A 27,891-nucleotide genomic window follows, 5' to 3' on the forward strand; every position below is an offset into this window, starting at 1 on the left:
ATCAGGGCTCAGCTCCCTCACCCACTGCCCTTGATTTGCGTCACTTCCGGTGGTGCAGCAGCCATTTTGTCAGTCGCCAGCGGATCCCGCGCGCTGGAGAAGTGCAGTTCCTCCTGGTTACCAACTCTTTCGTTCTCCCTCTGTGCTGCGGGGCGCCGTCGAAGAGCACTCACTGTAGACACAACTGGTCCTTCCCACGGTACCGCCGCTGCTGTTGCATCCGCCTGCAGCTAGTGCGCTGTCTTCCTTCCCTGCCACTGACAGGCGCCCTCAGGGAGCCGCTGTCAGCGATGTCAAGCGAAGAAAGCTACCAGGCCATCCTGCGCTACCTGACGAACGAGTGCGAGCCGTACGCGCCAGGCACCGAGGGCAATGTCAAGCGTAAAATCCGCAAGGCGGCCGCTTGCTACGTGGTGCGGGACGGGACCTTGTACTACCAGCGGCGGCAACGGCACCGCAAGACGTTCGCCGAGCTGGAGGTGGTGCTGCAGCCCGAGCGGCGCCGAGGGCTCATCGAGGCTGCGCACCTGGGCCCGGGCGGCACTCACCACACCCAGCATCAGACCTGGCACGACTTGTCCAAGACGTACTGGTGGCGAGGTACGACCTCGCCCGCGGCGAGAGGGAGGGCGGGCTGGCGGCTCGGTCCCAGGCAAGGCCCGCAGGCGGAGGCAGGCCCGTCTGTGCATCCGCGAGTGTGAGGTACCCCCCAGCCTCTCCCCGGGCTCCAGTAACCGATCTAACCTAACCTGTGCCCGGCGGCGGAGCGCCTGCCAGGCGGATCCCAGAGGGTGGGGGACGCGAAAGGAGCCGCACTTCCCACAGGAAGGAGGCCGGGGAAGCTGGGGGCGGGCCCTGGCCTGGGGTGGGGCGAAGGGGGCTTCCCCGGGGGGCGGACCAGCCGCGGGGAGGGGCCGGGACGCGCGGGCTACCTTGGGCCCGCCTCCTTCGGCCGCGCGGAATGAGGCGGCTCCTTCCCTTCGCGGAAGCTTCTGGGCGGCCGGTGCGGTTGCTGCGCTTTAAAGATCTGTTTACACTGATGGTTTGGGGGTAGCATGGTCTGCTCCCAGCCCATCTGGTTTCTGCGATGCCTTCCCCTAGCGTGTCCGCCAGTGAACGTGAGGTTTTGCGGGCCTACTTATCAGGGTTCATGTTCATGATTCTGCTATTCCGTGACGTGAATAAGGAATCATGCAGTTTTGTGCAGCAGTGATTTCTAGTGACTGTGGAACCAATCATTTGAGCCTAGTTTTTAGAATAGGAATGTAATAGATGCCCTCAATTCTGGATATTTTAATATTCTTCTCTTTGATATTGTGAAGAACACTTTGGAAACTGAGGCACTGCTGCTGCTAAGTCGCTTCAGTCGTGTCCAACTCTGTGCGACCCCATAGACGGCAGCCCACCAGGCTCCCCTGTCCCTGGGATTCTCCAGGCAAGAACACTGGAGTGGGTTGCCATTTCCTTCTCCAATGCATGAAAGTGAAAAGTGGAAGTGAAGTCACTCAGTCGTGTCTGACTCTTAGCGACCCCATGGACTGCAGCTCACCAGGCTCCTCCATCCATGGGATTTTCCAGGCAATAGTACTGGAGTGGGGTGCCATTGCCTTCTCCAACTGAGGCACTACGTCAACCCAGAAAAGATGCGGTTTCTGTGATTGTTGTGGTCCGGGGGAGTGTAGCTCTAGAGTTTGATTCCTTGGGAGCCAGGTGAGGGAAGGAGAGAAAGGACCCTTGGTTGGTTGGTTGTTTTTTTACTGCCCCCTCCAAAAAGATGATGAGTATTCAGACTGTTCGGTTATAATTAGTAAAAGTTTGCAGGCCTATAGAAGAGGTTTTGTTAGGAAGGATTCCGTATGGCTCTACAGAAATTAACTTATGGTAACTTACCTGTGAGTTAGGAAGTTCGGCTACTGAATAGTTTCTCGAAGTTCTTTTCAGATTATGAAATTTGTTGAATATTTCGTTTTGCTGCTTTCGTGTTTTCAAAAACAGTCCCGCTCTGTATTCTAAAATGCTTTCCCTTAATTTATATTACATTTTAAACCAATATCTAAATTAAGTTCCCGTAAAGAGACACAACTGTGAATGAATAATTCGAAGTAAATGCTGCAGTTTGTTAAGATTGATTTGTTTAGAGATAGAATAAACGTCTCAGGTTTAATATTTTATGGCATGTTAACATAATTATAGCTGAAGGTAACAGATAAAGTTTTTACATGCAAGTATAGTGCTGAGCACTTATTTTCACGTATTTGTGTATATGTGTCCAGTCGTGTCCGACTCTGTGACCCCATGGAGTGTAGCCCGCTAGGCTGCTCTGTCCATGCAATTTTTCAGGCAGGATTTCTGGAGTGGGTTGCCTTTCCCTTTTCCAGGGGATCCTCCCAACCCAGAGATCGAGCCGGTGTCTCTTCCGTCTCCAGCATTGGCAGGCGGACTCTTTTGCGCCACCTGGGAAGCCTTATCACCTATTTAAGCTTCATCAAACCATGTAAATTGGAAACATTTATGTCTCTATATTGCAGATGGGAAAATTAAAAGCACCAGGAGCTGACCTTTGGGATTTCAGACTTTTCTTTACTATTATATGGTGCTAAATAGAGTTTAGTGTTCAGAGTTTTCCTTCCCTAAATTGATTATCTGTGAGTGACAGCTAATCCAGTATTTTGTTATTTTGTTTTAGTATGCAGTGTCTTAAAAGACCAAAACCCCTGAGACTGTGTGTATGTTCATTTTTTTTTAAATAAGAAATACACTGATGGTTGTGTAGAATTTTGAAGTCCTTAAATGTCCAGACAGCTGTTCTCTTCAGTTTTGTACTAAACCGCAGAACTCAGAGGCTCTGAGATCCGTTAAGAGAATCCCCAAAGTCGAAATTATATTCATAATAATACCAAGGCACCATTTTCCTTTTCACTCATTGTCTTAGGAGTATACAGTGGAGTTCTCTAGAGACTATGTCACATGTGCTATATGGCATTATATTGAATGCATATATGATCGTGTCTTTTGTTAAACGACACATTAAAAAGATAGGCAAAAATGTAAAGTAGCCCCGCTTTTCTCACTAATTTTTTTTATGTTTTGGTAAATAGTATTTTTCATATAAATGCTATTTTTGTTAACATGTAATGAGTTTATCATACTATTTTATCTCATTGGTTGTTTTCTTAATTTAAGATGAGAATTCATAGTCAATAAGTATCAGAACAGTTTGCTCTCAATTATTAGCTATTCATTTTGATGTTTATTACATGAACACTCTGCTTATTTGTTTACTATAAGTCTATTAAAATTAACAACACTAGGGACTTCTGTGATAGTCCAGTGGTTCCCTGGTCAGGGAACTAAGATCCAGCATGCCCCTCAGGGCAGCTAAAAAGAAAAAAGAAATTAACAAAACTATCTATAGAGAAAAATAAACGTCCTTAGACCTGGAACTGATATTGATAAAACAACCATTTTTAATTATTAGTTTTTAATGTGTCATACACTGCAAATGGACCCTCAGATTTATATTCAAAGTCCTGTAGACTATCTGGGAGCTAATAAGATTTGATCAATGTAGATGCCAAGAGAAAAACTATTTCAGAGTCAAGGATAGTTTACTGGAATTCATTAATTATGCTGCTTTTTCCAGAATGCTGCCCTCATAAACGTTGCCATTATATCCTGGTACTGGGGCTAGTTTGTAGCAACTTCACTTGTTTGAACACAGTGAAAAACTCTGACTCAATGTCTAATGTTGACATATAGCAAATTTATTTAAGAATGTACAATGTTAATAGATATAATTAATCACCCTCTCACCCCCTTATTTTACCCTATATTATAATCGTATGCTGGAGTTTCAAAATAAATGACTCCCCTGCCTCAGTAAAATGCTGACTCATAGGGATCTACAGTTAATGCAGAATGTGAAGGAAAAAATTAAATTAGTAGAAAAAAAGATTAAGCTAGCAAAATCATGTAATAGGTTAAATTAGCTATATGCAGAGCTTCCTACCCAAAGAACTGACTTGTTCTATGGGGATAAATCAATGCTGCCATTATCTAATCTAGAAAAAGAGAGTGTAATCCTTGAAAACCCATCAAGAACTGGGTCTGTGTAAATACAGCTGTAACTATTTTGTAACTTTGAAGAAAAAAACAAGCAAACCTGAATGACTAATACAGGAAGGAGCTAGAAATAGGAGCCAATACTCTGGGCCTCACCACTGATGGGGAGGGGAGAGGTTCTTGAATAGTTGACAGAAGTAAATTGTTCATTCTGGCAGATGTCTAGAGCAGGGGTCCTCAACCCTACACAATTTTGCCTCCCAAAGAACATCTATGTCCAGAGACTTTTGGTTGTGGTAACTGGTGGTGGTGTTTGTGGGGTGGCTGTTGACTGACATCTGGTTGGGTAGAGGCAGGGATGCTCCTAAAGATTTCACAGTACGCAGGACAGGACAGCCTACTTACCTCTCCCTGCTCCCCAGCAAGAAGCATCTGGCCCAAAATGTCTACACTGTTGAGGTTGAGAACCCCTGCTCTAGAGTGAGAAACTGTTCTTTGGGTTGTTTTATCAGAGGTCATTTACCCGCTGGGCTCAGTAAAGAACCTCTTAATGCTAATCTGGTATTTTATGTAGACATTTTCAAGGTACCAGAAAAGTTGACCTTTGAGCATTTTCTAACATTTATGTAGTAGTAGTAGTAGTTACCTTGTATCAGCCACTGTTCAAAGTGACTTAGAAATATTAATATTTTATCACTGTAACACTCTGTGAGGTAAGTGCTCTTATCCCCATTTTACAGATGATGATAACACACAGGCACAGAGAGGTTAGCAGCTTGGAACATGGTAACAAAGTTCATGGTCGCGGAGCTGGTCAGTGGATTCTAATTTTCCTGCATAAAGTAGTTTTCTACCCCTTGTGGTAATTATCCAGTCTCAAAATGAAAATACTCACTCAAATATGTTGATGTCTTTTCAGTGATTAATTTGAGTCAGATTCTTTCAGCTTAATCAGCTCTAGGCAAGCTCGAGAGATCAAGTCCCTGAATCTGTAAAGCTGGATTTAAAATGATCCCATCAGAACACCAACACTTGAGTTATTCTGTGTGCAACTTTTCCTTGTATTTTTCATTCTTCTGTAATTTTTATTTTGGCTGCACGGAGTCTTCCTTGCTGGGTGTGGGCTCTCTAGTTGTGGAGCGCAGCCTGAGTTGCCTGGTAGCTTGTGGAATCTCAGTTCCACAGCCAGGAATCTAACCTGATTCCCCTTCATTGGAAGACAGATTCTCAACCACTGGACCACCAGGGAAGTCCCAGTAGTTTTCATTTCGTTCATATGCTTTCTCTGTAATTTCTCCAGTGGTTTGAACTCAACTGGTTTTAGTTTGATTAATATTAATGTCTGCTGTGTGCAGAATATGCTGAACTGTGTAGCATTGTAAAATTTTTTAGAAATACAACCAAAGTTAATTAGAAAAAGTTGTTGCTTCTTGTCATCTTTATTTTGGACTTGGAAATTTCCATAGCAGCTCTTTATTTACTAAGTATGTTTCTTACTTAGAAATATATATATATTCTCTTATCTATTTCTTCTCCCACTCACATACCCGTGTATTCTTTTACCACTTTAAGCATTTGTAAGTGTACAGCTCAGTGACATTAAATGCACACTGTTCACGTTGTGCAGCCATCATTACTACTCATCTTCAGAAATGTTTCATTTCAACCTGTTTATTATCAATCTGTTAAAACTTGCTTGCTATATCTAATACAGGTGTAGACTTCTTATTGACTTTAATTAACATTTTCAGAAACTATAGACTATAACCTCTGCTCCTCTCTTATCTGTGCACATATAAATACCTTTCTTATAAAAGTTGTATTTAACTCGATATTTCTTGTTATATGCTGGGTGGGGGATGGTGAACAAATAAATTGGGCAAATTTCTATGTTAACAGGTTACTGTAAAACTCAGCTTCTAATATGATGAAATCCATTTGTATGGCTATAAGATCAGTATAATTTTCTGAATTTATTCATCCAGTGTATACTTTTTTTTTTTTTTTAGTAAGTATGGGATACATATTTACTAAATTTCTCAAATACAGTTTGAGAAAGTTACTCAAATATTATCTGAAAGTTGAAATGCAAGGAACATAGTATAATTTGTTGTTTTGAAACTCTCTTCAGGAATTTACAATATAAGGCTTCCCTCGTGGTTCAGCTGGTAAAGAATCTGTGTGCAATGCAGGAGACCTGGGTTTGATCCTTGGTTTAGGAAGATCCCCTGGAGAAGGGAAAGGCTACCCACTCCAGTATTCTGGCCTGGAGAATTCTATGGACTGTATAGTCCATGGGGTCACAAAGAGTCGGACACAACTGAGTGCCTTCCACTTTTCACTTTCTGTATCATTTTAGGTAACAAGTCTTTTCATTTGCATTTTACTTGGGGATTGTGGGAGAAGTTTCTGCCATAGGGATGGATAAATAGCATCCTGGCTAAATGTTTCAGGGTAAATAGCATATCCTGAAAACCACATGGCTTCTCTGGGCCGACTTATGTAGTTTACTAGATGTGACTTAACTTTTAGAGCTTCATTTTCCTTGTCTGTAGAATGACAAGTAATTGGTGGTCCTCCCTTACAAGTGTGATGGAGAGGGTATGTGTGCATGTAAAGTATTCCTCCCTGCTTCCTACCTTCTCCCCCCCCCCCCCCCGCAGCATGCTGAGTTGGAAATTGAAATTTAAAATAGGGTTTTGTGAATGGTTTGTGTATAATCAACTTTTGTTAGGTTGTGTATTGTTGTTCAGTCACTCAGTCATGTCCTTCTCTTTGCAACCCCATGGAGCTTGCTCAAACTCATGTCCATCGAGTCAATGATGCCATCCAACCATCTCATCCTCTATCATCCCTTTCTCCTCCTGCCTTCAATCTTTCCCAGCATCAGTGTCTTTTCCTATGAGTTGGCTCTTTGCATCAGGTGGCCAACGTATTGAAGCTTCAGCTTCAGCACCAATCCTTCCAATGAATATCCAGGATTGATTTCCTTTAGGATTGACCGGTTTGATCTCCTTGCAGTTCAGGGAACTCTCAAGAGTCTTCTCCAACACCACAGTTCAAAGATTGTGTATACTGTTGTTTAATAAAACCCTAAAATCTCTGCTTTCAAAGATGAGATTTTACACCCATTACAGGTTTTGGTTGTGATCCTGTACAGGTTGCAGATTTGCTCCACCTGTTTTTTTTCATCTGCAGTTCAGGCTAAAGGACATTTTCCCCCTGGAACATAGCATGTTTCAGTACACATTCAAGTACACATGCACTTGAATGTCCTTTGAGGGGACAAAGAATTAAAGCTTCTGATAACATATGACATCCATCATATCCGTTCATCTTCCATTGACCAGAGCATGGTCAGGCCTCATGTTCGTAGAGTGGGGCGTTATCAGCATGAACCACACTATTACTGTTTATAAAGGTCAAAGCAGTTGAATATTGACAATTTCTTATAGTTCCTATTGCATAAGTGAGTTGAGTCTCAAGTGGAAATTGGTGGTGCTGCATAATCCTTTTATGGTGAGTAAATGCATAGTAAGAGTAAACAACAAAGCAGTCTATCAGCATGGAAACAGATGGTCATTTATAACGTATCTTTGAAGAAAAAATGTATCTTAAAGAGTTCATTCTACATACTTTATGGGCATGTGTGTGTCTGTACACATGCATTTGAATATGCATTAGTGTACAAAGATGAAATAATCAGTGTAATCTTTAGTTTTCAAATGAGAGCAGTATAAAATTTGACTAGTTAATTTTTATTTCATTGTAGGTATATTAAAGCAAGTCAAAGATTACATTAAACAATGTAGCAAATGCCAGGAGAAACTAGATCGCTCACGTCCTATATCGGATGCTTCAGAAATGCTGGAAGAATTGGGACTAGATCTTGAATCTGGGGAAGAAAGTAATGAATCAGAGGATGACCTGAGCAACTTTACTTCGCCTCCAACTACAGCTTCCAAGCCTGCAAAAAAGAAGCCAGTATCCAAACATGAACTTGTGTTTGTAAGTGGAGCTTTCCATTCAGCTTTTACATTTGTAACTAGTGTGTTAATATTTATAGTATTTTTTCTTAAACCTCTAAAACTGCTTCCCTGTTGGCACTGTCACTGTTACATTGTTACAAGTGCTAAAGCATTAGTCCTCACTTCTGTCAGACGCCTTGCCACCCCGTGGACTGTAGCCTGCCAGACTCCTCTGTCCATGGAACTCTCCAGGCAAGAGGACTGGAGTGGGTGCCATTTCCTTCTGCAAAGGCTTTTCCGGACTCGAACGCGGTCTCCTGCATGGCAGGCAGACTCTTTTACTATCTGAGCCACCAGGTACATGCGCTGTATGTTTGCTGATACCGCCTCTTCCTTAATCATAAATGTTCATGTTGTTTCTTCTCCTCAGAGTGTAACTTGTTGATTTGCTGTTAATTATTCCTCTCCTCATCTTTTTAATTGGTATATTGGTACAGGTAGACAGAATACATTTCTGGAAGCAGTCTGTGGGTCATGCAGCAAGGTAAAATTAAACTGGCTAGGTCTTTGTTTTTTGCCTGCTTCATTTATCAGATAAATTTCTGACTAATGAAAGGAGGCAGTAGGAAATGAGATGTAGGTTTTCATTGGGTCAAGTCAAGTGAACATAGCAGAACATGGCGAGAACGACATATCTTTTTATTTAAATACATAGGCAATAAAGAATATTGGGCTATTCTATTAGTGGAATTTTTACAAATGAATAATGTGTCTTGTTTTAAATTTTGTTAAGGGTAAGAATACAAATGGTATATAATGCAACTCTTGGTCTCCAACTTATTTTGATAGGTTGACACCAGAGGAGTGGTGAAACGTTCTTCTCCAAAACATTGTCAGGCTGTCTTAAAACAGCTGAACGAACAGAGGCTCTCTAACCAGTTCTGTGACGTTACTTTGTTAATTGAAGGAGAAGAGTACAAAGCCCATAAATCTGTTCTGTCAGCTAATAGTGAATATTTTAGAGATCTTTTTATTGAGAAAGGAGCTGTTTCCAGTCACGAGGCAGTGGTGGATCTTTCTGGTAAGAATTTTCTGATACTCTTTGTTTGTTTGTTAATAAGTACATACTGGAAGAGGGGTGTGTGTATCTTACAAACTTAGGATCTGTGCTCAAGTGGAAGAAGCCCATTTATAGCACCAGACTAAGCTGAACTGTAAGCTCCTTCCTTTTAGAAAGGTTTCCAAGGTAGATATATGAAAAGTCTGTCATTTCCTATCACTGCCTGTTAGGCGAGACAGTGGTAGCACTAGTAGAATTTCTCGGATTTACATTGTTAAAACAGTGTGAGAGAAATCCATAACTACACCAAAGTTATTACACTAAATATATTATTTTAAAATTGATTGACTGAATCTTACGTGTGGGACATGTAATTATAAAGCACTTCTATATGTCTTTTGTTTTTCATTTTTTTAAGATTAATAATCATCATTCATGTAGATTTGGTAATCACACTGTCAGTATAGAATAATCAGAATTCCAGGTGTCTTTTTTTTTTTAATTATCATTATTATTGTAAATGAGTGATTTGACTTTCTTTTGGCTTCACTAGAATTTTTATATTGGCTTAGGAGTCAACAAATGAAAATTTAGGAAGTATTAAAATAGGTAACCTTATTTATACATTTTCTTATACTGTTACTTTGCTGTAACTCTTAAATAAGTGACACCACTGTGTGAACTGTCATTTCCCCTTTCTGAAAAAAGTGACTTTATTCAGGTGTATAATATTCACCTAGTTAGCCACTGATCTTTTTCTGTCTTACTCTGGGAAGGTAAATTCATATGTTTTTTCTTAATAGTAGCTGTATGTTTAATTACTAAAAAAGATTTCTCAGGTATCCACTTTGTGCAGGGAACTGGCCGGGCTCTAGGGATACAGCGATGAGCAAAAGCTTTTATGAAGCATAGAGGAGCATTACATTCTAGATTTGTGATATTTACTTTGGCGATTCAGAGGAAAAAGTACATCTTATTCTGGGCCATCTGAATAGTAAAACTTATCACAAGTGTAGTCTTGATATATTAGCTTTGAAATTTTTCCCTTATCTTCCTTGCATCTGAAGCAGAAAGAAGAGTGCTGCTCTCTCCTTGTTTCTCAACAGCTTATAGCAAATGAAATCTCTACTTCCCAGATAATTGCAGCACAGCATCCTATTATTATTTCAGCAAAATACCTTGGTTATTCTTCATTCCGTATGCTTATTTTTGTATATTGTTCAGCAAATAATGATGTAAGCCAACAGCAAGTGAAGTAGACATTATTAAAATCTTTGTTTGATTTTTAAATAGACTGATTATAAGATACATGTAAATATTAAAAAATGATAAAATGTACATCTGTTTTCTTATTACCTACTTTAATATTGTTGAATTCATTGTTGTTTATGCTTTCAAAAATTTCTTCCCTACTCAGTCATAAAGGTACTTTCACGTATTGTCTTATATATAGTTTCTCATTCATATTTAACTTTTAATCTGTTTGGAATTTTTTTAATGGTGTGAGATAAATATTTGATTTCATTTTTTCCTATTTTGATCACTTGTCTCAGAATTTAGCAAAAACTTCCTCTTCCTACCCATCCACCATGCAAATTTTCTTAAAAAACAAATGTTCACATGTTTGGTACTGATTCTACATTTTTTTGTAGTCTATTGGTTGTCTCTTCCCCCACTATTGCTTGGTCTTAATTACCTTATCTTTATAATAATATTATAAAAATAATGGAAGTCTTCACCTTTGTTATCCTGATGAGTCTTAGTTATTTATAGCTCTTCACTCTTGCACATAAACTTAAAGCAGCTTATCTGCTTCCACAAAAGGAAGAAAAATGTATTTATTTTGATAGGGATTATATTGAATTAATAAAGTTTTATATATTTTTCCATAAAAGTCTTACACATTTAAAAAAAATTTATTTATTTATTTGGCTGTTCGGGGTCGTGGTTGTGGCATGTGGGGCCATTAGTTGTGTCATGTGAACACTTAGTTGGAACACGTGGGATCTAGTTTCCTGACCCAGGTATTGAACCCATGCCCCCTGCATTGAGGGCATGGAGTCTCAGCCACTGGACCACCAGAGAACTCCCTTGCACATCTTTTGTTAGATTATTGTAAGGTAGTTTATACTTTTTGATACTATTATAATTTTTTTTAATTATATAATCTCTGATTTATTTTTAGTTAATGTTGATTACTAAATACAGTAGTACTGCTTAATTACCGTAGTCATTCAGACATCTACCTATAGAGTCTTTGGGATTTTCCATATAAAACAAATATATTATGTGCTAATAGTAATGGTTTTGTTTCTGTCTTTCCAGTCCTTTTATTTTTAACTTTTTCCCGTTACTTTACAGTGCCATTTAGAACCTCAAAAAAAATAGCAGTTGAATAGAGGTAGTGATAAAGAGTTCACTTATTCCCGTTCTAAAGAAAAGGTGGTTTGTTTTTTTTTTTTTTTTACTGTGAAACATATTGTTTGGTAAATGTTTTAAATAGATAATCCTTTATCCCTTTTAACATTAAGGAAATTCCCTCTCAAATGAATGTGGACTTACCACTTCACTTTTTCTGTGTCTGATGAGGACCAGGGACGAAACCCAGGCCCTCCACAGTGAAAGCTCAGAGTCCCAACCACTGGACTGCCAAGGAATTCTGGCACAAAAAAAAAAAATTTTAGTGCAGAAGAAATTCAGCAAGAGGCAAAGTGATAGGCAAGAAATAGATTTATTAGTGTAGGATATTTGTTAGAGATGCCAGCTATCAGGCAAGGAAGCTCTGCCCCAGCACAGAATTTTTTATATCCTTTTATAAATGCTTCCAGTGACTGTAGATATCTCTTTCATTCCTTGTGCATTTTCTCTCATTTCAAAAATTTCTTTTACTATTTACTGGCTTAAAGAAAAAGAAGCTGGCAAACTACAACTTGCATGCCAAATCTTGGCCTACTGACCGCTTTTGTAAATAAAGTTTTATTGAGACAACCACACCCATTTATTCGCATATTGTCTGTGGCTGCTTTTGAACTTACAAGGGTGGAATTGAATAGTTGCTACAAAAACCAGTGGTCCACAGAACCTAAAATATTTGCTTATCTGGCTGTTTACAGGAAAACTTTCATTACCCTTTGGCTAAAACATAATTTTTAAATGTTAAAAACCTAACTTTTATGCAGATACTATAGTCCAAGGTCTTATATAATTAATTGCAGAAACCAGTACGATGTTAAAACTGCTTCTTACAGAATTCTCAAGAATAGTATATATTGTCTTTCAACCAGAGAAATGAATTTGCTCAAAATGAATTTGCTGATGGATGAAAAATTGGTTAATACCCTATAGAGAAATAAACCAATAAAGTTTTGGAGTTACCTTTCCAACCCTGACAGAAATAACTTCTTATTCTTTTACAATTCATTTGCGCTTGCTATTACTTTTCTGTAAGTTAATTTTTTACAGAGTTGTAAAATAGTCAGTAGCAATCAGTGGTGTTTGCTCAGCACTGCTCTTAAAGAATACTTGACTCCAAAGATATATTATACAGTACAGGGAATAACTACAAGCGGGAGTATAACTTTTAAAAATTGTGGAACACTGTTGTACCCCTGAAACATACAATATTGTATGTCTGCTATACTTCAGTAAACAGAAGCCTAATAATATTTTTTACCTATTAACCAAATTTTTTAAATTGAAGTATAGTTGATTTACAATGTTGTGTTAATTTCTGCTGTGCAGCAAAGTGATTCTGTTTTATATATATATTCTTTTTAAATATTCTTTTCCTTTATAGTTTATCACTGCATAGTGAATTTCTTGTGCTATACAGTAGGACCTTGCTGTTATCCATCCTATTATATAATAGTTTTCATATGTTAACCCCAGACTCCCACCTTAGTCCTCCTCCACTCCCCTTTACCATTGGCAACAAGTCTGTTCTCTGTGTCTGTGTGTCTATTTCTGTTTTGTGGGTAAGTTCATTTGTGTCATATTTCAGATTCCAGATATAAGTGATACCATATAGTATTTGTCTTTATCTCTCTGACTTCACTTAGTATGATAATTGCTAGGTCCACCCATGTTGCTGCACATGGCATTATTTCATTCTTTTTTTTATTGCTGAGCAATATTTTATTGTACATATGTACCACATCTTCTTTATCCATTAATCTGTCAGTGGACAGTTGGATTGTTTCCATGTCTTAGCTATTGTAAATAATGCTGCTGTGAATATAGAGGTGCATGTATCTTTTTGAATTATAGTTTTGTCTGGAGATATGCCCAGGAGTGAAATTGCTGGATCATATGGCAACTGGGTTATAAATTTTGGGGGGACCCTCCATACTGTTTTCCACAGTGGCAGTGTTGAATGTCTTTTCATGTGCCTATTGGCCATCTATATGTGTTTTTTGGAGAAATATCTTATTTAGTTCTTCTGTCCATTTTTTGATTGGGTTGTTTGTTTTGTTGGTGTTGTTAATTTATATGAGCTGTGTGTGTTTTGAAGATTAAACTGTTGTTGGTCACATCATTTGCTAATATTTTCTCCCATTCCATAGACTACCTTTCCTTTTTGTTTGTGGTTTCCTTTGCTGTGCAAAAGTTTGTAAGTTTGATTAGGTCCCATTTGTTTATTTTTGCTTTTACGTCTATTGCCTGGAGAGATTGACCTAAGAAAACATTGGTATGATTTATGTCAAGAAATGTTTTGCCTTTGGTCTCTTCTAGGATTTTTATGGTGTCATGTCTTATATTTAAGTCTTTAAGCTATTTTGAATTTATTTTTGTGTATCATGTGAAGGAGCGTTCATATTTCATTGATTTATGTGTAGCTTTCTAACATGCCCCATGCTCTTTGTTGAAGAGACTTCTTCCTATTGCATATTCTTGGCTCCTTTGAAGATTAATCGACCCTAGGTGTATGGGTTTATTTTGGGCTCTCTATTCTGTTCCATTGATCCATAAGTTTGTTTTTTGTGCCAGCACCAAACTATTTTAATTACTGTAGCATTGTATTTATTGTCTGAAGCCTCCCTCCTGCTTTGTTCTTTTTACTCAGGATTGCTTTTGCAATTCTGCATCTTTTATGGTTCTGTATAAATTGTAGGTTTATTTGTTCTAGTATTGTGAAAAATGTCATGAGTAATTTAATAGGGATCGCATTTAATCTGTAGATTTCTTTTGGTAGTATGATCATTTTAACAGTATTCTTCCATGCTTCTGGATTGACTTCAACTTAGAAATTAAAAAGGTACTAAGTAAAAGACCAAAATGCATTTTTTTTTTAAGAAATACTCTTTCTTACCTCAAGCTTATTAACTTAATTTCATAATTTGTAGCAATATTAATATGGCTTCAGCCAACTTAATTATCAGCTTTCCTAGGAATGACTGAGTTAGTCCTGTTAGTCGTGTTGATGTGTAGTCTCCCCAACTTTCAACCTGACTCCTAGTACATCTCACAGGTTAGGGCTTCCTAGTATGCTTATTATTTGTTTATCACTTATTTGCCTATGTAAAAGGACCACATTTTATGTATCTTCAGTCAAAACTGAAAAATACAACAAACATGAGTTTTTAAAAGGTTGCTTTGGCCCTCTGTCATTTTTAATAAAAGATCTCTTAAGATAAATCATTATATATGAGAAGAGCAAGGCACAGTAAAGTGTGTGTAATATGATACCTGTTGTAAGAAGGAGACAGAAGAGTATTTATTGGGCTGTATAAAAGACTCTTAAAAAGCTGTACAAGTTGTTAATTCATTCTGGTTATGGAGATGGAATTGGACTTAACGACTATGTAATCTTCTAATTTCTGAATCGTGGGAATATTAACAATGGTTTTTGAATGTGAAGTACTGAGAACTTAGAATGGAACTGATCTTATTTTCTCACATAAAATGGGAACCTAATGCCTGGCGTGTAGTAATTGGTCTTGTTCCTTAGACCAAAGATAAGCAAGCTATAGCTGGAAGGGCAGTCCTTCATCCTTTTCGTCCATGAAGTTACATTGTGACACAGCCACGCTCGTTTACATACATGTTACAATACATGGCTTTTCTTTGCAGCTACAGTGGCAGAATTAAGTAGTTGAAACAGATGCCTTTTTGCCTGCAGTATTTATTATCTGATTCTTTACAGAAAAATTTTGCTGACCCTCTGCTATAGACCTTGTTTTAAAATTTTTAGTAATAGAGCACTTTGTTCACAATCAAATTTCTATATGAACTTCTGTTTTAAACTATCCAGCTGTATTTACTGCAGTGAGGTTAGGGGACAGGTTGGTTGAACCCTGCCTACTCACCTGCCTCCCTCTCTTTTTGTACCCTCCATTCTCCAGCAGCTGTTTCTTGAGGGGAATTTGAGGAACCCCCGGGGTTCTAAGGAGTACAGTTTGAAAATGACTGCCTTACAACAACTCTTTGAGGTAGTAAGTGTGATATTATTTTCTATTTTAGGTATTGAGAGACACGACTCATGGAAGTGAGTTAGTCAAGGCTTAATAAGCAGCCAGAACTCAAAACAATTCCAGAGTGTTTAATTGCAGAATAAATATTTGCCTTTATACTGTATTTTATATTGTCAAAATCATACATTAGTTGTTTTTACAAGGTGTTTTAGTGGTGATTTGACTTTTTTGTCTTTCATCTTTCTTGTTTCGCATAGGTTTTTGTAAGGCTAGTTTCCTTCCTTTACTGGAATTTGCCTATACTTCTGTGCTAAGTTTTGACTTCTGTAGCATGGCTGATGTAGCCATCTTGGCTCGTCATCTTTTTATGTCAGAAGTTTTAGAAATCTGTGAAAGTGTGCATAAACTAATGGAAGAGAAGCAGCTAACAGTGTATAAGAAGGGTGAAGTACAAACAGTTGCATCTACACAGGACTTACAAGAACAAAATGGAGGTACAGCACCTCCCATGGCTAACAACACGGGAACCACAACAACTTTATCCACTGAACTTGGGGATTGTGAGATCGTACTACTGATGAATGGAGAATTGCCAGAGCAGAATGGAGAGCTGGGACAACAGCCTGAGCCCCAGGTTTCTTCACAGGCTGAAGCCACCGCCTCACCTGTGGGCTGTGTAAGTGGTGTTCATCCTGAAATGGAGTCTGTTGATTTAGTAACAAAAAACAACCAGACAGAACTGGAAACTTTAAACAGCAGAGAAGATAGCACAGATTCTAGTACTCATCCTAAGCCTTCACAAGAGAATGTAATCAGTAGCTCTCCAGGAAACACTGATATAGGAAATGATACAGCAGCTGAGGATGTCTGTGCTGAAGACATTTCAGAGCATAGGCAGGACCTTGACCAGTCCTCAAAAGATGAGGAAAATCTAGCTGAACCGACAGCACTGATGGACCATAGCCCTGATGATGATACTTATAGAAGCAGACTTCGGCAGCGTTCTGTTAATGAAGGGGGATATATCCGACTACACAAAGGAATGGAGAAGAAGCTGCAGAAACGGAAAGCCATTCCCAAGTCAGCAGTTCAACAGGTATGATGAAGAAAGAGTTCACCTTTGTAGTTTTAGCTTTAAGTTGAAAGCATTCTATTGATAAACTTATGGTGAAAAATATTTTGAGGGGAGGAGTGGAGTGGGTGCAAGAAAACAATTTAATGTTTTAAATACCAGTGTTATTAATAAGGTAATGTGAATTTGAGATAGTTAAGTTTGGATTGTGTTTTCTGTTCCTTAATCAGGTGGCTCAGAAATTAGTTCAAAGAGGAAAAAAGATGAAACAGCCGAAAAGGGATCCTAAAGAGAATACAGAAGAAGAAGCATCCCATAAATGTGGGGAATGTGGAATGGTTTTTCAGAGACGATATGCCCTTATAAAGCACATATTGAAACATGAAAGAGCTAGAGATTACAAGTGTCCAGTAAGTATCTGGAAAGCTAATTATAAACGGCTCTAACTTCTTTATAAATAGAATCTAGTTTCCTGCTTTGTTATTATTCTACCATTTGTATTCTCCTTGTCCCTTATATTACTGTCATAGTTATCTGCTGGTTCATACATGTCATGTTCTTGCCAAAAAATGTTCAGTGACTTAACCTCTGCTTCTGCCATAGAAAGATGACAGTAAAATGATCTTTATAGAAAGTTCATAGAGAGGCAAAAAGAACAGGAGACCATAGCAACTAAATTCTGGCCTCTGATAGATAAATGTAGTCTTTTTTTTTTTTTTTTTGACTGTATCACATAGCACTCGAATCCTAGTTCCCCGACCAGGGATCAGACCTATGCTCCCTTCAGTGGCAGTGTGAGGTCTTAACCACTGGACTGCCAGGGAAGTCCCTAGATGGAGTCATTGATTCAGTAGATTTGAAAGGGCTCATTCCCAGGCTTTCAGCATGGAAAGCTAAGAATCAATCCAAATTGTATTGCAGAACTATCAGGAGGCTCAGGAATTAATGGACTAGTGACCTTGAAAGTAGAGGTAAGGCTGATGGTTAGAAAGTCTTTTTAAGAAGGAAGTGAATCACTACCACCATGCCTTCAGTCAAAGATCCATCTTCTACTCTCTGAAAAAGATAAAACCACAGCTGCTCTAGAAAACACTGTGGATATGAGGGTGAATGTATCAGTGCGGTATACCCAACAAGGGAAAGTAGAAGCTTCTATACTGAAGATTGAAAGTGCTCTTTCCCTACTCAAGTCCTGGAATGTTAACAGCCAAACTCTTAACCTTAAAATAGAAAGATTTCTTAGAGATGAGAAATCTGAAGCCTAGTTAAAAAAAAAAAAAGACCTAAAGATACCACTCACTAAAGCCAGGGGTCGACAGTTTACTTCCCTACTTACACACAAGTTCCAATCAGTTTTTAAATGTCTTATTCTGAAATGTGAATAAACATCAGGTATACAGACTCATGACAAATATTTCAAGCAAAAAGCAACTTTGAGGACTCCAAGACTATGCAGTTAGAAGAAAACTCAAAAAAAAAAAAAACCATGCACATAAAACCCAAACCACAAGTATGATTTATATTATAGATAAAGGAAAAGATTATGTCAGTGAAACAATAATCATGTACTATGTTTTTAAAAGGGCACTTTAAGAAAACAGAATAGTTTTTTAGGAATAAAATGTATAACATATAAAAAAAATCTCTGGAAAGTTAGGAAACATAATTGACTAAATCACTCAGAAAATAAAACACAAGGTAAGAATGGGAGTGAAAGAAACTGAGGATTGGTCTAGTTGTATTCCAATGTCCAAATAATTCTAAACAGCATGGAGAGAAAGAAATCATTAGTGCAATGAAAAGACATTTTAGAACTTGAACATAGACGTTTCCTTGTTAAAAGGGCATTTCAGATGTTCAGAATCATGGCTTAAAATAATTCTTTACCAAATGCATTATCAAATTTCTGAATTGGGACAAAGAAAATCTTACAGATTGGAAGAGAGAAAGGAAAAGGGTTAGAACAGCTTCAGACATTTCAGCAACAGTGGAAGCTAGAAGACAAAGGCACAATATCTTTAATATAAAAGGAAATGATTCTAACTTGAAGTCAGTAGTCAGACTATATTTGCGATGGTAGAATAAGAACAGTTTCAGACTTGCAAGGTCTGCAGAGTTTTACCCCCCAAATTCCCTTTCACAGGAAGCTGTTGGTAGAGGTATTCCACCTAAATGGTCAAGACATGCGAAATGGAAAACATGGTGTCCAATCTGTGAAACAGTTGCCCCAGTTTGGAACACAGCATAGTGCTTTGATGGAGATCTCCCCCAAGGTGATATGTTTAAACCTTCTATCAGCCAACAATTGAGGGAAGGTTTGACAACGAATTAGCAGTAAATACGAAGAGAAGGGAAAGCAAAAGGAAAGGGAAGGAAATCATACTGTACTATATTGTCCAGCTGTCATAACATGTACATCATCCAAATAATGTAAGCACTGAAATTGATCTCATCAAAATGATGATAAAACTGTCTTGAGCAAGTATGGTAATGAAAGGAATTGTGTATGTGTAGAGAGTGAAAGGTGAAGGAGAGACTCACCTCCTATTGTTCATATTACTGAGAATCACAGAGATGATCATTAAGAAGTTGTCAAAAAAGTAGAAGTAGTGGACCAAGAGGCCAGTTTTATTTATTTAAAAAAAAAAGTCTTATAGATCATGACTGTGTACAACTTTGATTTTAAAATAAAAAACAGAAGCTTTCAGGAATACTCAGCAAGTACAGGATAAAGCTCCTTGCTGTCCAGTGGCGAAGACCCCACACGCCCAATGCAGGGGGCCAGGTGCAACCCCTGGTGGGGGAACTAGATCTCACATGCTGCAGCAAAGACTGAAAATCCTGTCTGTCACAGCTAAGACCCAGCGCAGCCAAATAAATGAAAAATAAAAAACAAACACAATGTAAAAATTCAAAGCAAACAAGCCCCAAGGACTATCACAGTTTTATCCTCCTCCTTTTTCAAGCCCCTGTTGTTGCTCCACCTAACAACTGTTAGTATTCATATAATGATAGTGTGCTTCCTTTTGTCTGTATCTTACCATTCCTTCAAGGCCCAGCCGTAGTGCTGAGGCTTTTCCTTACTCTGATTACTCCCCCTTTTTAATTATTTCACCTGCTTACATATGAATCCTTTTTCTGTGGTTAGATTATAAACCCCTGCAGAGTAGAGACTGGGTCTGTCCCTTTTATCTGTATAATCTAGTACCTGGTATACTGTGTCTTTTATATAGTATATGTGTTTATGTAATTGTAACAAAAGTTGAAATATGAGTTGCGTTTCACTTAACATTTGTAATGAAAATACATTGAGGCAGAACTTACTTACTTTTCCTTTTAGTTGTGTAAGAAACAGTTTCAGTACAGTGCCTCCTTGCGAGCACACCTTATTCGACATACCAGGAAAGATGCACCTACTTCGTCCTCTTCCAATTCCACATCGAATGAGGCATCAGGGTCATCGTCTGAGAAGGGCAGAACCAAACGAGAATTTATATGTTCCATATGTGGAAGGACATTGCCTAAATTATATTCTCTTCGAATACATATGTTAAAGCACACGGGTGTAAAACCACATGCATGCCAGGTAAAATCATTATATTTATTTTGTTATTTAAAGAAGACTGGAATATAACTGACAATATGACTGGTTGAATCTGGAGCCACATCACTTGTAAAATATCCCATAAAGTCCATAACTTTTTCAGTTTGTTGCCTAGGTCAAGGGTGATTCCCATGTTTGCTCTTTAATTTGTTGTCTGAAGTTGTAGTTTGAAATAAATCTATTTAGAGTGTTCAGGAGACTTGATGAAATTCAGAGTGGTACTGGGTGAGAATAACCATCATCTAACTCATCCCTTCATGTTTGGCAGGGCCAGCCTGGCTTGGGAAGGAACCTATGACTTAAATCTTAGCAGAAATTCTGCCTAAACTTTGTATCCTTCTCCAAAGCTGAAGATTAAATGTCAAAATGTGATTACTGGTTCAGAATCCTGTGATGAGCCAGCTTTGGGCTATTTGAAACAGTGAAAAATTTTTAGCAGCACCTGTAGCCTTGCATATAAGGATGACCCACTATTTTTTATTGGTAGTTTTGGAACCAGTAAGATTTTTAATGTTTTTCTCTCTTGTTTTTTTAAGCTTTGTATTATATGAAAAAAGAATGTCAGAGAATAGAATAAACCCTTATGTACCCTTTACTCAGTTTTAGTAGTTATCAACACATGATCATTTGTGAGTTTTTTTAATTAAAACATTTTTATTGAAATACAGTTGATTTATGATTTTGTGTTAGTTTTAGATATACAGCAAAGTTATTCAGCTATTTATTCATTCTTTTTTAGATTCTTTTCTATTATAGGTTATTAGAAGATACTGAGTGTAGTTCCCTGTGCTATACAGTAGGTCCTTGTTGGTATCTATGGTTAGTTGTGTTTTATATGTACTGTCACTCACTCCCTTCTTACCCCTTCCCTTCAGTTATTTTGAAGCCAAGTCCTAAGCATCATTGTACTCATATATTTAAAAATTAAGTGTTAATTGGACTTCTGGTCTTCTACTGTAGCACTACTCAAGATGTATGGTCCATGGAAGTTAAGTAAAAAAAAATGGAGAGTAAGCATGTAGAAACTGTCATAGCAATTTGACATTGTTTGACATCTTTATTGTGTTTGACAAAAATCCCTAATAGATTGAGGAAAGAAAAAAACTGGTACTTCATCATAGAGAGTTTGAGAAACACTGTTTTAGTTGGTATAGATGTGAATGAGTATACTGTTCTTGACTAAGCTTCCATGTCTCTTTTAATGTATATTGTTTAACAGTTTCAGAAAAAACAGTGTGAGGGTTTTTTGGTGCTGATTTGAGTTCTTGCACAGATTACATGGTTGTAAGAAAAATAGAAGTATTTGTTAAGTATGGAATCAGGAGATAATCAACGAGCTTAAAATCTTAGGCCCTTGTTTCAACTTAAATGTTGTCATTTTGTTTATAATTTAAGGTTTTAATTTAAAATAGCATGCTAGCTTCTCTATCTTCATTCTTCAGAAACAGCCCTTAACTCTTTTCCTGTTTTACTCGTTTAAATACCCATGCTCCTTTAGGTCTGTGGAAAGACTTTCATCTACAAACACGGTCTAAAATTACACCAAAGTCTCCATCAATCACAGAAGCAGTTCCAGTGTGAACTATGTGTGAAGTCATTTGTTACCAAAAGGAGTCTTCAAGAACACATGAGTATTCACACAGGTAATGAGAAATTTATACTGACATAGTTAACACGTTATATACTGTTAGCTTACTAGTGTATTGATTATGCTATAAGACTGTATATGTGCAGTTTTTTTAATTAATGAGAGTAAAGCTTAAAAATTGTTCTTACATCTAGTTTTAGAGCTATCTTATTTGTATAAAAGTTTAGTAAACTTTTTTTAAATTAGTGCACGTGTCTGCTTCATGTCAATGTATGGCTAAATCCACCACAATATTGTAAAGTAATTATCTTCCAATTAAAAGAAATTAATTTTTTAAAAAAGTTAAGTAATAAGCAGATGTAGCTGTCAACAAGTATGTGGTTTATAATTTTATTAGAATTTTAAGTCCACATATACTTATTTTCACTTGTTTAAAGCAGTCACGTAGAAGTGGCTGATGAAGGGTAGAGAATCTGCTGTAGAACTTGTATACAACTCTACACTATTATAATCCAGATGACCATGCAAGCCTCCCAAATTCTTTGGGCAGTAGTGGCCTCACTAGTACAATATTGAGAGGAAATAGGATATTTGATGTAGTGTGTTATTCTTAGAAGGTGGGTGCCAAAAGTCATAGCCTCTGTGTTCACTTGATAAAGTAGCTTCTGAAGTATGACATAAAGCATTGTTAGAAGAGCACCTGATTGCTGGATTTGTGACATCCTTTTTAATTTTTATAGGAGAGTCCAAGTACCTTTGCTCAGTTTGTGGAAAGTCTTTTCATAGAGGCTCTGGGCTTAGCAAGCACCTAAAGAAACACCAACCAAAGCCTGAGGTTCGAGGCTATCATTGTACTCAGTAAGTATTCAGTATGTGAACCATTCAGTTAATTTATGTTCTTACTTAGTTCATTTGAAAGTTGTTTCAAAGGAAAATATTTGAGGTGGCTGAAGTTGATTAGATACAGTTTGATACAGTATCACTGTTGATAATGTGTCACTTTCAAAGTTCAACTGTAATTGAACTCTACTAAGGAAGTGGAACTTGAATATCCATATGTAATTATATAAACATACACACATATATATGTATATCTGAGGTGATGGATGTGTTAATTAACAAATGGTTGGAATCCTTTTACAATGTGCATGCATGTGTGTGTGTGTGTGTGTGTACTAAATCATCATGTTTTACACTTTAAATACCTTACAGTTTTGTCAGTTACACCTCAGTAAAACTGAAAAAAGAAAATAGTTGAATCTAATAGTAAACTATTATTTTACTTTAAAAAAAAAATTACTATTTGTTTACTCTTGATTTTAATCAGTTTGCCTTTGTCTAGGTGTTCCTCTTTATTTATTTAGCAGTTTTATTTGCATTATAAATCTCATACCATGCAAATCATGCATTTTAAATGACTTAAAGAAATTCTTCAAATGTGTGACCTAGGAATAGGGACTATAGGAACGAAGGGTCCCTTGGTGCCAGGCAAAGATTCTTTATTGGCAATTCTTCTGAAGTACTGGACTCGTTGCTCATTTCTCTCTTTCTTCAGTCTTCTTTCCTCTCCCTCTTTTTCCAGAACCTCCTGAGATCCCTTTTATAAAGTTCATATAACATAACATTTATCATGTTAAAGTGTTCAGTTCAGTGGCTCTCAGTACTTTCAGTGTTGTGCAAGCATCACCACTGATTCCAGCATACCTCCAATACTCAGTCAGGCAGTTTACAATCCTGCCTTGGTCTTCTCTTTCTGTTTGTGCAGAGTCAGCCATTGGTGAGAGCATGGAGCATTTTCATAATTAAATAATTACCTGGTTGCTGTAAACTTTTAATCAGTTTCCAGAGCTCCAGTAAAATTGATACTGACAGTTTTTGCCACTTTGTCTACTGATTTTGTGAAAGGTTGGGCTTTGGGAGTTACCAACTCTGCCCATATTTGCTGATGTCACTCTGATCAGTCTTGTTTTTATTTTTTACAGATTTTCTGATGTGGACCATTTTTAAAGCCTTTTTTGAATTTGTTACAGTATTGCTTCTGTTTTATGTTTTGGTTTTTTGGCCCTGAGGCATGTGGGATCTTAGCTCCCTGACCAGGAATCAAACCCACAACCCCCTGCATTGGAAGGGGAGGTCTTAACACTGGACTGCAGGGAAGTCCCCTTACTCAGTCTTATTTTAAAAGAAAAGTAGTTTATTATACATACCTTTATAGCTGCAAATGTAAGAAAACCCAGTTTAAACTGGCTTGAATGAATGGTTTAATGTAAATTGATTTCAGCTTCATTCTCACTTGATGTCTCTGAGGCTCCATGTGGACAAGATAGTGGCAGTGGTTTCAGCCTCACATCCCCTCAACTCCCAAATTGTCAAGCTGCATTTCTCATGTTCCTATAAAAGCCCTGAGGTCACTCCCATTGAATCTGGCTAAGGCATTTGGTTTTCAGTGGATCAATCACAATGGCCGAGAGAATGCTATGCTCTGATTGAGCTATACCTAAGTCAGTTGCTCCATCCTTAGGGGCAGGAGTAAATCCTACCCCCAAGAGATGGACAGAATAGGAGAGGGTGAAAAGAGATGTAAAAAGGGGAGATCCCAAGGAGCTGAGAAGATAGAAGATAAATCACCTTTACGATAACCTTTGGGAGCTTTGCAGGATTCTTTATAAAATGTTTCTAGTACTCTGGAACTAAAAGAACTTAACACATTCCAGCCTTGATGCATGATTGCAATACTAAGATTTTGTTTTGTTTTGTTTTAAATTGGGATCATCTTGGAGAGTTCTAGAAACCCAGGAATATACTGAGTTCTTGGAAACTTCTTTTAAAAGAATAAGATGATCCATTTGGGTGAATGGACTTTGTTATTGCAGATGTGAGAAAAGTTTCTTTGAAGCTAGAGACCTTCGCCAGCACATGAACAAACATCTTGGTGTGAAGCCATTCCAGTGCCAATTTTGTGATAAGTGCTATAGTTGGAAGAAAGACTGGTATTCCCATGTGAAATCTCATTCTGTCACTGAGCCGTACAGGTGGGTAAATCTGGGGCAAATCTGAGCTTAATTGAGATATGAATGTACTTGGACTAATTGTTAGTCCATTAGTATGGTTCTGGTGTTTTAGAAAAGATAATTTGTGTTTTTCCTCTATTTTAGGTGTAATATATGTGGCAAAGAATTTTACGAAAAAGCATTGTTCAGAAGGCATGTAAAGAAAGCTACCCATGGGAAAAAAGGACGAGCAAAGCAAAACCTGGAACGGGTGTGTGAACAGTGTGGAAGAAAATTCACGCAGCTGCGAGAGTATAGAAGACACATGAACAACCACGGAGGTGACTATACCTCGTGTAGTTTAGTAGATAGACCTTTAAAAAGAATAAGAACCAGTCCAGTAGTGATTCTTCCTTTTCCATTCCTCTTCTCTGTTATCTTCCTTAATGAGAGATTAATCCCATATTATGGAAGATTTATTCAAATAGTAGCAGTGATTGTGAATCTGACTGCCTAATTGTTGGTGTAGATAGATTCCTTTCTTAGCTTAATATTCTGTATCAATATTTTTATGCTGGAATGGATTACTTGAAGCTTCTGTTTTTTTTATCCTAGGATTATAGGATTGCTGTGAAGGTGTAAAGGGACTTTCACAGAAAACTCAAAATTATCTCAGAGTAACTTCTATCCATAGGAACATCTTTAGAGAGGTTATATCCAGAATCTGCTTTATTCTAGGGGAAACCATTTGGCCCTAACAAAAACATGGCCATAGTCAAGATAGTAAGGTTTATGGACTACTGTACTTAAAAGCATTATTTATCAGGTAGCTGTAATAAATTTTGGTACTTGGACCTCACCACACACACACACACACCTCTCTTTTCCTTTTTTTTCCCCTTTTACTAGGAGTTAAGCCATTTGAGTGCTTAACATGTGGAGTTGCTTGGGCTGATGCTCGATCTCTGAAACGCCACGTCAGAACACATACAGGTGAACGGCCTTATGTCTGTCCTGTGTGTAGTGAAGCCTACATAGATGCTAGAACACTCCGTAAACATATGACTAAGTTCCACAGAGATTATGTGCCTTGCAAGATCATGCTGGAAAAAGATACCCTTCAGTTTCATAACCAGGGAACTCAAGTGGAGCATGCTGTTAGCATCTTAACAGCAGATATGCAGGAACAAGAAAACAGTGGTCCTCAAGAACTTGAAACTGTGGTAGTGACGGGAGAAACTATGGAAGCCCTTGAAGCTGTTGCAGCAACTGAAGAATGTCCGTCAGTATCTACACTCTCTGACCAAAGTATTATGCAAGTGGTTAATTACGTGTTGGCACAGCAGCAAGGACAGAAGCTTTCTGAAGTCGCAGAAGCTATTCAAACTGTTGAAGTAGAGGTGGCACATATTTCAGAAACAGAATGAATGTAGTAATAGAGATAAAAAGAAGCAACGTCTCATGTATATTGAACTCACAGAACATTTGTTTACAATACTGTGTGACTATCTGCCTGGAGTTTGTATGTCCAGGCTCTGGGCTATTTGGCGGTGTTTTAACATGTAATGATTTGTCTAGCTAATGGTTCTATAGAAAAGTCCGTTTACTTTAAACAAATTAAAACAAATCTATTTGGTGGCAGTGGATTATCATGGGATACTTTTTATGAATTAATGTTTAAAAAGAACTGTACTAAATTAAAAACCGTACAGTTTTATTTGCATTTTGACTTGATTATATATACTTTGAAGTTAAAAAGCTGTACTAGTTGGCTTTTCTCTTTTATTCTCAAAATATAGAGGTTCTGTGATTTCATTTGCCCTGTTTATTTCTAATATAAAACATTTTAGTAGGATGCATAGGTATATTACATTTTTTTAAATGCTTCACATCTGTGATTCTTGACTTACTATTTATTTTATCCCTTTATAAAGTCAGGGATTCTTTATTCTGTTGTAAAGCACTTAATGAGTTACATGTAATCAAGTTTGCACAGTGTACTTAATCTATATGGGGAACCCTTAAATGAATAGCTAATTTTTCAAATGCAATTCAAATGCATGAAATGCCTATTAAGCCTTACTATGTTAACCTTCAAGGCAAGTAAATTGACCATAAGCAAAGAACACTGTTAATAATCTCTGTTGATGGGAAATTTCTCCTTGATAACAAGAAAATAAATGGGGGGAAAAAAGGTTAAAACTAGGTTTGGTTGTTTGCAGCTTTTGTATCATGTTTAATTGTTCAATTTTGTTAAAAAACTGCAGTTTAGAAATAGGATAGCAATATAGATATCTCCAGCAATATAGATATCTATAGATATCTCCTGTGGATACCATATGATTGTCAAGTAATTTCAGAATATTGAAAATTCTTCAGTTCAACCCTCATTATAGTATACTACTTAAAGGAATTGATTATGGCCCACCAAATTGTTAAAAGTAAATTCTTTTTAAAAGTTGCCTGAAAAATTAATTTGTGTGTTTGATTTTTAAATTTCCACCTCTGTAAGCTATCTAATTTTCTCATTTTTCAAAATAACCATGGGGAGATAACACATTTCTCTCCTGGGAAACTACCACTCAAGTTATAATTGTTAAAATTAAACTTCTAAGTATTAGAATAAGCTATATAAGGTGTAAAATTAAGATATAAGCAAACCACATGTAAATCATTCCTAAAGCACAAGAAAAGAATGTGCCTTGATGTATATATATTATTAAAATGCTTATTCCAGTTTAAGTGGCTTAAAAGAAAAATAAATGTTATGCCATGCATGTGCTATACCTGCATATGTAATATTTGCATTTGCACATTTCCCATTGTTTCGGTAGCTGTGTGGCTGACTTTCAATTTTAAGTGGATTGACATACAGTCTACAGCTTTATAATGGCTGCTTGTTTAATCGTATGTTTCAGTTAATGAAAATGTACTTCAACCTGACTAAAATTTGGAATTGTCTTTATGTTCCATTGTCACCACTGTTATTAGATTTAGTTAATTGGGTAAGACCATTGATGTATGTCATAAATATGTAAATAAAAGATGTTGAATCTTGTTTAAAGCAAAAGCTTTGAAGTTAAGCTTGTCACTATTTTCAGCTCATAAATCAGTTGCTGTTATTTATTATTAAATTA

At 37.4% G+C, this 27,891-nt stretch overlaps 1 protein-coding gene across 1 annotated transcript; it reads left to right on the plus strand.

Moving 5' to 3' along the window:
• The first annotated feature begins 51 nt into the window (after window positions 1-51).
• On the plus strand, window positions 52-27,824 carry ZBTB11 (zinc finger and BTB domain containing 11). The gene is made up of 11 exons (XM_081572360.1): window positions 52-600; window positions 7,835-8,070; window positions 8,880-9,111; window positions 15,758-16,596; window positions 16,803-16,982; window positions 19,913-20,158; window positions 21,675-21,819; window positions 22,505-22,622; window positions 24,638-24,796; window positions 24,920-25,095; window positions 25,664-27,824. Exons 1-11 carry the CDS (start codon window positions 291-293, stop codon window positions 26,179-26,181), a joined length of 3,159 nt encoding a protein of 1,052 aa, XP_081428486.1. The 5' UTR covers window positions 52-290; the 3' UTR covers window positions 26,182-27,824.
• The last annotated feature ends 67 nt before the right edge of the window (window positions 27,825-27,891 follow it).

This window comes from Giraffa tippelskirchi, chromosome 2 (assembly GCF_054371585.1).
Source record: "Giraffa tippelskirchi isolate mGirTip1 chromosome 2, T2T-mGirTip1v1.2.pri, whole genome shotgun sequence".
NCBI lineage: Eukaryota > Metazoa > Chordata > Mammalia > Artiodactyla > Giraffidae > Giraffa > Giraffa tippelskirchi.

Coding starts and splice junctions, on each gene's coding strand:
- ZBTB11 (XM_081572360.1), top strand. CDS start 291: ATGTCAAGCGAAGAAAGCTACCAGGCCATCCTGCGCTACCTGACGAAC. Junction 24,797..24,919: donor TCTGTCACTGAGCCGTACAG/GTGGGTAAATCT, acceptor CCTCTATTTTAG/GTGTAATATATGTGGCAAAG. Junction 25,096..25,663: donor ACACATGAACAACCACGGAG/GTGACTATACCT, acceptor CCCTTTTACTAG/GAGTTAAGCCATTTGAGTGC.